Source organism: Microtus ochrogaster, linkage group LG2 (genome assembly GCF_000317375.1).
Source record: "Microtus ochrogaster isolate Prairie Vole_2 linkage group LG2, MicOch1.0, whole genome shotgun sequence".
In the NCBI taxonomy this organism is placed as follows: domain Eukaryota; kingdom Metazoa; phylum Chordata; class Mammalia; order Rodentia; family Cricetidae; genus Microtus; species Microtus ochrogaster.
This window is the reverse complement of record NC_022028.1, coordinates 47932069-47941393: the sequence shown is the minus strand read 5'-3', so window position 1 is coordinate 47941393 and position 9325 is coordinate 47932069. Positions and strand designations below refer to the sequence as shown.

Genomic DNA, 9325 nt, shown 5'->3' with positions numbered 1-9325 from the left:
TTTTGGTTTTTTTCGAGACAGGGTTTCTCTGTAGCTTTGGAGCCTGTCCTAGAACTAGCTCTTGTAGACCAGGCTGGCCTCAGACTCACAGAGATCCACTAGCCTCTGCCTCCCGAGTGCTGGGATTAAAGACATGCACTACCACCCAGCAACATTGTCCACCTCTCCCTATCTTGATATACATACACACCCTGGCTTTGAGGTGACTGGTCCTTCACAATGAACCTCTGTTCCCACAGGACTTGGGTTTCATGCTGACTGTCTCACCCACTGTCAGCACTGATATACTTGTTAGAGGGCAATTTCAGCACATGCAGAACTCCCAGAGGGGCCTGAGGTAGGAGGTAAGAGGACCCAACAGAGACCAGGGCCAAAACTAGCCACACATGGTTTTCTGTCCAGACCTCCCTGGTGGTCACCATGTGAGGATGCTGGGTGACACTGCTCACTGAATCAGTCACCTCTGCACCTCTGTTCTCTTCCCACTGTACCAACCACATAGCCCCAGCCCAGGCCTGACCGCATCCCAGGGCTGTGCTAACTAGTCATAGCATTTGCTTCCATTCAGCTATCAATGCTCACAGTGGCCGGGACCCCAGCACAAATCTGGCCATATCAGTTTGCTCCAAAAGCTTGCCAGATCCCAGGCCTCTTCCAGCTGTAGGTTCTCACCTTGCCGGGCTACCATTTCCACCCATATCCACCTCTACATCCCTTCCCATCTGTCTCCTGGACACCTCTCTGATTGTCTGGGAGCTCCTGCCCTTCAGGTTACACTACCATGTAGTCTCTGCCATGAGTCCTGAGAATGTTACTTGGATTGGACTCTGAGGGGGAACAAGACAGGAACTTGCATGGTCCAGGGGCATTTGTTGAGGGTTCTCTGCCCTCTTGTCCCTTCTCTACCTGGTTCAATGTGCCGGCCACCTCTGAGCTCAGAGACATGCCGTGTGTTGTTTCCACCCACTGGAACATGGGATGGGTGTCTCCTCTGTCCTGCTGGAATCTTTCACTCCATTCTTCCAGCCCTGGGTCTGGAACAGCTAGGGGTTCCCAGCCTGGCCCACTGTCCAGCCCTTTGCAGAGGTTTCTTATTGTGGCTACGCTCAGCTGTGCCAGCACATCCTGGCAGCCAGGGTGTGGCTAGAAGCACTGTTTGGCCTTGTGTCCAGTGTCACCTCCCTCCCCCAGTTATCCTACATGTATGAGTGTCTTGCTTGCAATGCCAGTAGAAGCCAAAAGAGGGCGTTGGAACTTCTGGAACTGGAGCTACTAACAGAGTGTGAGCCATCATGTGCGTACTGAGAACCAAACTCAGATCCCCTGTAAGTGCAACAAGTGCTCTTAAGCGCTGAGCCATCTCTCCAGGCCCCTTCTTTTTTAATTCATTGCGTTTGTGTGTGTGCGTGCATGTGTGTGTGTGTGTGTGTGTGTGTGTGTGTGTGTCTGTGCTTGCACATGTTCATGTGTATGGAGCTAGAAGAGGTAAGCATAGGCTGTTTTCCTCAATTACTCTCCATATAAGTTTTTGAGGCAAGTTCTGTTGTGGAACCTGGAGCTTATCCACTCAGCTAAGTTATCTGGGCAGTGAGAGCTAGTTACCAAGGCTCCTGTTTCTGCCTCCCCAGCAATGGAATATCTCAGGTCCTCAAGTTTGCCAGATAGACAAATTGCCCACTGAGCAATCTTCCCAGCCCGTCCTGTTTTTTACCCATAAACAGGACCCTTTGTAGGGAGACTGTAGGGGAAACCAAATCTTGAGCTCTTCCCCTAGCCCAGACAGCTACCCTAGATTCCATAGGAAATGAATACCAGTTCTGTAGGGACTCCTGAACCCAGCAGTAGGACCAGTCTCTGTCCCCAGCCTGCAGAAACCGGGCCCTGATTGGCTCCAGGGGTGAACAGCAGCCTCTGCTCTTTTCTGGTTGAAAGTATTACAGAGCGGTGAAGCAAGCCAAGCGTCGCCTTTCCCCAGCTGGGGAGTAGGTATATATACTCACAGGTGCCTCCTGAAATAGTACCAGGACACCCAAGGTACGCAAGAGCGCACATGCCAGACGGGGCGCTGACACGCAGTCTGCGTCGAAACGATGGCGGGCGGAGATGGTATACTGCGCCGCCTGCTGAGACTGCACCGCACCGAGATCGCGGTGGCGGTAGACAACGCGTTTCCGCTGCTGCACGCTCTGGCTGACCACGACGTGGTTCCAGAGGACAAGTTCCAGGTGGGCTCCTGCACCCCCGCCCCCGCCGCGCTTCTCTGTCTCCCGACTCCCCTTCCCTAGATCCTTCTCAACCTCTGCCAACATCCATGCTATACCCCCACACACACCAGCCTCAGCCCCCCTCACAAGACCTGTCCTGGACAAGCTTCAGGTGAGACCCCTAACCTCACATCCTGTGCACCCCGACTCCCCAGAATCCAGGGATTGGCAGGAATAGGCAGGCCTCCCTTCCAAAGGAGGTGGCAGGGATTGGAGGTAGGGTGTGCATGGGTAGCCTGATGCTGTCACTTCAGGAGACACTCCGGCTGAAGGAGAAGGAAGGCTGCCCACAGGCCTTCCATGCCCTGCTATCCTGGCTCCTGACCCAGGATAGTGGGGCCATCCTGGACTTCTGGAGAGTTCTCTTTAAGGACTACAATCTGGAACGGTACAGCCGCCTGCACACCATCCTGGATGGCTTTCCAAAAGGTGGGCCTGTGTTGACGATGGTGCCTGCCATCTAAGCCTATGGGGTAGCATGGAGACTACGGATGTACGTTTTACGTGCTTTCAGGGAGTCGCTAGAACTGGTACAGATCCTAAGAGGCAAAGGGCAAAGGCCTGACTCACCTTCCTCAAGAGTGCCTGTCCTAGAGCCCGCCCTGAGGAAAAGGTTCTAAGACAGGGACCCTTGTTCCTGCTGCAGATGTGGACCTGAATCAGCCCCGGAAGGGGAGGAAGCCCCTTGCTGGTCCCAAGGTCTCTGTACTGCCACCCAGGCCCCCCACCAAGAGAAAGGCGATAGAGGAACCTCGGGCAACCCCACCAGCAACCCTGACCCCAAAGAGCTCCTCCAGCCCAGGTACTCAGGGAGAGGAGCTAGCCAGGGTTGCAGGGCCCTCTCTTCTGTCCCATTGATGCTGCCCAGGGCCAGCCTGCTAGAGCCGCAGTCACCTCTGAGCACTGGAGGAGGCTCACAGTCTTGCAGCTTCTTCCTGTTCTGCAGACTGAGTTCCTGGGTAGTGAGGCAGGCAGGTGGTTTTGATTTCGTTTCCGCTGAAAAAGGAAACAGCCTCTACGGCTGAAGGGAGTTAGGGAACCCTTGATCTGACCCTCCCAGGTGCTCTCCCCCATCTCACTTGAGACCCTGGACCCACCAGCACCACCCCAGCCCAGAAAAAGAGGATACCTTCAGGCTGTCTCCACCTCCCCTTCACAGGCTCTCACCCAAAGACCAAGCCCCCTAAGAAGCCAGAGGGCAACTTGGAGTCACAGCGCCTCCCGCTGGGCAACGGTGAGTAAGGCCAAGAGAGAGAGGGGCTGAGTGTGGAGGTTGGCCAAGATCTGATCCCATATTGGCCTCAGCTGGCTGGCCAAGCCGGAAAAAAATGGGGACTCCTTGGATGCACACCACTCCTTGGGTCAACCCATACACATTGTCCTCAGTGTCTCCCCCCAAATCTCTGCCCATTTTATTGTTCCCAACCTTCCGGCCAGTCCAGAAACAGCCATGACAAAACTATTCCTGTTCCACAGCTGGGTCCAACCTTGCTATACCATCAACCCCACACAGATCCCAGGGATCCCATAGACCCGTGCTTCCTGGTCCTCACCCCCCAAGTTGGCCTAGGAACCCTGTGCCCTGGCACAACGCAGGTCCACATCATGAGACACTTACTAATCTACCATTGCACTCAACTCTGCAAACCCTGCGGTCCCACACGCCCTGCTTATGCACGCAGGTGCGCATCCACGTGTGTCGTACCTTCCCCAGGAATTCAGGCCATGTCGGCTTCCGTCCAGAGAGCTGTGACTGTGTCCTCTGGGGATGTCCCAGGAACCCGAGGGGCCGTGGAAGGAATCCTCATCCAGCAGGTGTTTGAGGCAGGTAACTGCATGGGGAGCTGTCATTCCGTCAATAGCTTTGGGCTACCGGCCTTAGGGCGTGGCTTCTTGTCTGTAGTTATGATCTCTTAAAAGGAGAGAGACAGCGGTCACAGGCTAAGGCTGGTACCCCAAAGTTATTGGCGAAATGAACTCCCACAACAGGGAGCTGGCTGCCAGGGAGACCCAGGTGCTCAGGAGATGGCTGTAGAGAAACAGCAGCCGGCCAAGGGTGAGGACAAGGCAGCCAGTGTGCCCCCGTGCTGGCTTTGGAGTACAGGCCACGCTGCTGAAGTCCCCTACACCGGGAGGCCTTCTGTCAGGCACATCCAGGCACAGAACGCCCACCTCCTCATTGGTGGGTGCTGCTGAGTCATGGTTATCCTCAGACAGTTCCTCCACGTGCTCGCATTGCCCACTGAGGACAGCCCGTCAGGTCCTTGCCTCAGACACCTATTCCAGCCCCCTTGGTATCTATCCAGACTCTTTCCACAATTGCCTACCTATGGGTAGGCTAGCAGGTCACCTTATACGGCCACGCATGTCATCTGGACAGGACAGAGCTGCGGACAGAGTCACTCACCATTGCAGTTACTGCTCCACAGCATCTCCTCTGTCCCGGACACCGGACTTGGATGCTATGGACAGCCAGGATGGCCTGGGAGCTGATGCCGGCCTTGGTCTGTCCCCATCAGACCAGCCCCAAGAATCTTGTCTGACTATCCTGGGGCTATTATAACAAAAATTCCCAGGCTTATAAGAACAGATTCCAAAGTCAAGGTGTGGATGGCCAGGGACCCATCCCACTGGGGGGCTTTGGAGGGTCCCTTCCCTGTCTTTAGCTCCTATGCTGTTGTGATACTTGCTTCTGAGTTGTGCTATGCCTCTCCAGTCTGACGGTGTGTCTCTCTGCTTTCATCTTTCCTTGTTAGAACATTGGATTTAGGGTCTAGTATGACATCATCTTAACCTATTGTATCTCCAAAGCTGCTGTTTCAAATAGGGCCCTATTCTGAGCTTGTGAGTGCACACTATTTATCTTAGTAAATTCCAGCAGCAAATCCCTCTCTGGATCCAGAACCCAGGCCTCAGACTTGGCTGTGGTTAAGAGGTAGGGAGGAATGGCAGGCTTCAGGTTCTGCCAGACCCCTAGTATGAGCTTAGGCCATTTGCCACTCCTCCCAGGAGGCTCCAAGAAGTGCATCCAAGTTGGGGGCGAGTTTTACACTCCAAGCAAGTTTGAAGACCCCAGTGGCAACGCAAAGAACAAGACCCGTGGTGGTGGCAGCCTAAAGCCGGTGGTCCGAGCCAAGGGAACCCAGGCCACTATCCCTGTAAGCATTACCCAATATGTCCGTCTTTGGGGAGCTAGACCTTGGATAGCCTCCTGTCCCCCATAAAATAGCCAGGAGTTCTTCCTGGGGGTTGGGAGTTGTTTCCCAGAGGCATCTAGTCCTGGTGACCACATGCATCTTCCCTTGCCCTGGCTACCTCAAGATCACCCTGTATCTCCCATAGGGTAGAGATGAGCAGAGAATAGGCCAGCAGTGTGGAGTTCCTGCCCTTCCGGCCCTTCCCAGTGAGCCCCAGGTTCACCAGGTAAGCCCCAAGAACAGGGGAGCCTGACTTCCCCACCGGTGTTCAACTAGATCTTCCGTCCCTTGTCCTGGGCATTTGGCTGCCTGGAACACAGAGGCTTGAGTTCCTACCCACGAGGGGTTCCTCCTTCCCTCCTCTCTCCTCTCTTCCCTCCCCCTCTGCTCTTTCTTAGAAGTGTTCTTTCTGAGGATACACACTGGGAAACTGCAAGTTAGTCAGAGCAAGTGAGCTCAGATCACACATTTAGCCGGGCGGTAGTGAGGCACACCTGTAATCCCAGCACTCAGGAGGCAGAGACGCAGGTGGATCTCTGAGTCTGAGGCCAGCCTGGTCAACAAAATGAGTTCCAGGACAGCCAGGACTAACTATACAGAGAAGCCCTGTCTCGTATACAAAGCAAACAAACAAACAAAAACAAAAACTAGATATATTTTTTAAAAATACATCATTTACTCTACAATTTCTATTTGTTTATTTGGTTTTCAAGACAGGATTTCTCTGTAGCTTTGGATCCTGTCCTGGAACTAGCTCTTGTAGACCAGGCTGGCCTCGAACTCACAGAGATGCGCCTACCTCTGCCTCCCGAGTGCTGGGATTAAAGGCGTGCGCCACCACCCGGCCATACATTCACTCTAGACAACACAAAGCATCTTAGCTGGGGTTGGGGTAGAGAATGCTGCTAAAGCCAGAGCAGGAGGGCTCCCTGGGGGCATCGGCCTCACTCTCTCCCCCCAGCATCGCTGCCTGGCTGTGCCCGCCATCATCAGGTATAGGTCCCATCTCCTCAGAGCCAGGCACTCTGCTGGTCCTGGACATCAGAGGTTGAAGAGTCCAGTTTGGCCCTGCTCCACAAAAGTACCTTGGTTGTTGGGCCTGTGGAAGTATTTCCTTCCATGACTGTGATGGTCACTGGGCAGGGCCAGCATAGCCTGGCATCTGGGAGCTTCTTGAGGAGGTGGTATCCAGACTCACAATTTCCTCTTTCCTGAACAAAAGCATAAGGTGGGGGATAGGGAAGTGACAGGAGGTACCCAGGGCTGACAGGAAACCCCACAGGCCCATTCACCTGCTGTCCTGAGATCCACCTAGGGACTGCCTGGTACCCAGCACTCCTTGCTGAGAGGAACGCGCCCTAGGTTTGTTCAAGAACTAGTACTGTAAAGATGATGGGCAGCACAGAGGTCAAGCAGGGGCCAGCAAGCGAGCAGGGAGGGAATCAGGGGGAGGTCTCTGAGGCGGGCACCGTGCTCCCTTTTGGGTCTGTGTGGCCCCTCTTGTCTGGCCAGAAGAACGAGGACGAGTGTGCCGTGTGCCACGATGGAGGTGAGCTCATCTGCTGTGATGGCTGTCCCCGGGCCTTCCACCTGGCTTGCCTGTGCCCACCTCTGCAGGAGATCCCCAGGTGAGCAGAGCGCCCCCTTGAGGCCACCCTGATCCATCGCTGGCCTTACCTGCTGACCTTGAAGACGCCTAGCAGCCCCCCCCCCCCCCCCCCCCCCCGCCCCACAGATGGATAGTCAGGGTCCTGCAGTAAGAGCCGTGCTGCAGTGCACCGGCTTATGGGGCATGGTAGGATTTTTCTCCCATGCCACCTTCCTCCCCTTCCTGTGTCATGGCTCACTCAGGCCAAGAGGCCTAAAGGCAACCATAGCACGATGTCCCCAAAGCAAAGGTGCCCGTATTACACTTTTTACCCTAGGTTCTTAGCCCAAATTCCCTTGGGCACAGGCCTTTTCCCAAGGCCCCCCTAAATCTCCCAAGTAAAATTGGGGAAACACAGAAGCCACAAAGCCACACTCTCCACCCTATCACTGACTGCACAGGCCTGGGGAGTGCAGTAGTCTGTGGGGATCTAGCCCTGGCTCTGCCCTTGTTTCCTTAACTCTCTGGTCCCCTTCCACCAGAGCCTCCTGTCCTTGCTGCCCCTCCCCTATCCCTGAGGGACCATGGATGCTCTGAGGATGAAAACAGTGTAGCCAAGGGACAGCCTACAACTGTAGGCCTACAGGCATGGCCCTGAGAGTTGCTGAGCATGCGGAATTCTTAAGGATTAAGAGAAACAGTCTAGGGACACTGACTCTGGCCAGGACCACTCTCCAGGGGTCAATAACCCACATCCTACTGAACTTCCCTTGTGGTAACTGACTTACCATTTCTGGGTTTGGTTTCCCATCTGTGAATGAGCATGGTGACATGGGGGTCCTCGAGCCGTCCCCACCATGCAGTTCTAGGGGGGAAGGAGTCTATGTTCTCTGCCTTGTCCTGCATGCCTGTGACTGGTGGCCTCGTGCACAGTGGCCTCTGGAGGTGCTCCTGCTGCCTCCAGGGCAGAGTCCAGAAGAGCCTGTCCCAGCCTGAGGAGACCAGGCCCCTGGAGCCACCTGCAGAGACCCCGGTATGCCTATAATGGGTCATCCCCTCTACAGTTCTACTTCCTGGCTTTTCCTGTGAGTTCTGCTTGCCCTGGCTGCTGTGCCCTGCTCTATTCCAGCCTGAGCAACCTTTCTGGTGAATCCCCTGCTGGGTTGAGGGCCCTGGGGAGTTTGTCCTCACACTGGCCCCATTCCTCCTGCTCTGTGAGCCTAACACAGGGTACCACCCTCACCACTCCTAAAATTCTCCAAAAGCCTGGGTAGCTTTCTGTCGTATTACACCCCACAGCCTGTTAGAAACCCAGTTTGCTCTGCCAGGCTGAGGCCACTGTCGCCCAGGTCTAATATGATGGAAGCGTTTGCTGAGAGCCATGGAGCTATGCACCCAACCCTTTTTCTTTTTCTTTTTTAGATTTATTTTATTTGCATTGGGGTTATGCATGCATGTATGTCTGTGTGAGGGTATACAGACAATGTGAGCTGCAATGTGGATGTTGGGAATTGAACCTAGGTCCCTCTCTTAACCCCTGAGCTAGATCTCCAGCTCACCCCCAAGCCTTTCCAACCTCAAACCCACCACAACAGCGCAGTCCTGACTCCCAGGTGGTGCTGAGTGGTGTCCTGTGGCCCCTGAGCGCTGACCCTTGAATCCCAGATCCTCCTGGGACTGAGGCCAGCTTCAGAGGGGACCAGGGGCCTGTCCAGGGAGCACCCGGCCAGCTCAGATGCTGCCATCACATACGTGAACCTGCTGGCCCCACCTTCTGCAGCCCCCCTGCCTCTGCTGGAGCCTTCAACACTACGCCCTCTGCTGAGTGCTGGGACTGAGGGGCAGCAGGTGAATGAGGGGAGCTCTGGGGCTTGGGTGCTGTCTTCTGGGAGCTCTGGAACCACAGGGCTGGCGGATCCCTAGGGGTTAGGAATTAGAAGGCATTCCAGGGGTCAGGGGAGGACTCTGCCAGGAGAAATGTGTTTGACAAAGGGAAGGGGATAATACCAGGAGCCACAGGGGCTGTGAGGAGATCTCCTAGAGGGACTCCTGCATAGCTCTCAGCCCTGCCACTCAACTCTGATGTTCCAGAAATCCAGCTGGGCCTTCTAGATGGCGCAGCAGGTTAAATGGTTTGCTGCCAAGCCTGAGGATCTGAGTTGGAACCCCAGGACGCACATGGTGGAAGGAGAGGCATGCTCTGATCTCCACATGCACACCCACAAATAGAGAATTAACTAGTAGAGAAGGAAAGGAGGAAGGAAAGTAAAGAAAAG

The 9325-nt window shown here is 54.9% G+C and overlaps 1 protein-coding gene across 8 annotated transcripts in view; it reads left to right on the top strand.

The window, feature by feature from the left end:
- The first annotated feature begins 2090 nt into the window (after positions 1-2090).
- Aire (autoimmune regulator) overlaps positions 2091-9325 on the top strand; it is an 11609-nt gene continuing 4374 nt past the window's right edge. The window contains exons 1-10 of one of the 8 annotated variants that reach the window (XM_005360268.2): positions 2091-2225; positions 2519-2693; positions 2911-3066; positions 3424-3498; positions 3979-4092; positions 5274-5410; positions 5607-5687; positions 6977-7089; positions 7983-8082; positions 8715-8897. In XM_005360268.2, the coding sequence (XP_005360325.1) occupies positions 2091-2225; positions 2519-2693; positions 2911-3066; positions 3424-3498; positions 3979-4092; positions 5274-5410; positions 5607-5687; positions 6977-7089; positions 7983-8082; positions 8715-8897 (1269 nt within the window). Of the gene's footprint in view, positions 2226-2518; positions 2694-2910; positions 3067-3423; positions 3499-3978; positions 4093-5273; positions 5423-5606; positions 5688-6973; positions 7090-7982; positions 8083-8714; positions 8898-9325 lie in introns of all 8 variants that reach the window. The other 7 variants (XM_005360267.2, XM_005360266.2, XM_005360265.2 and 4 more) reach the window with 7 other exon arrangements.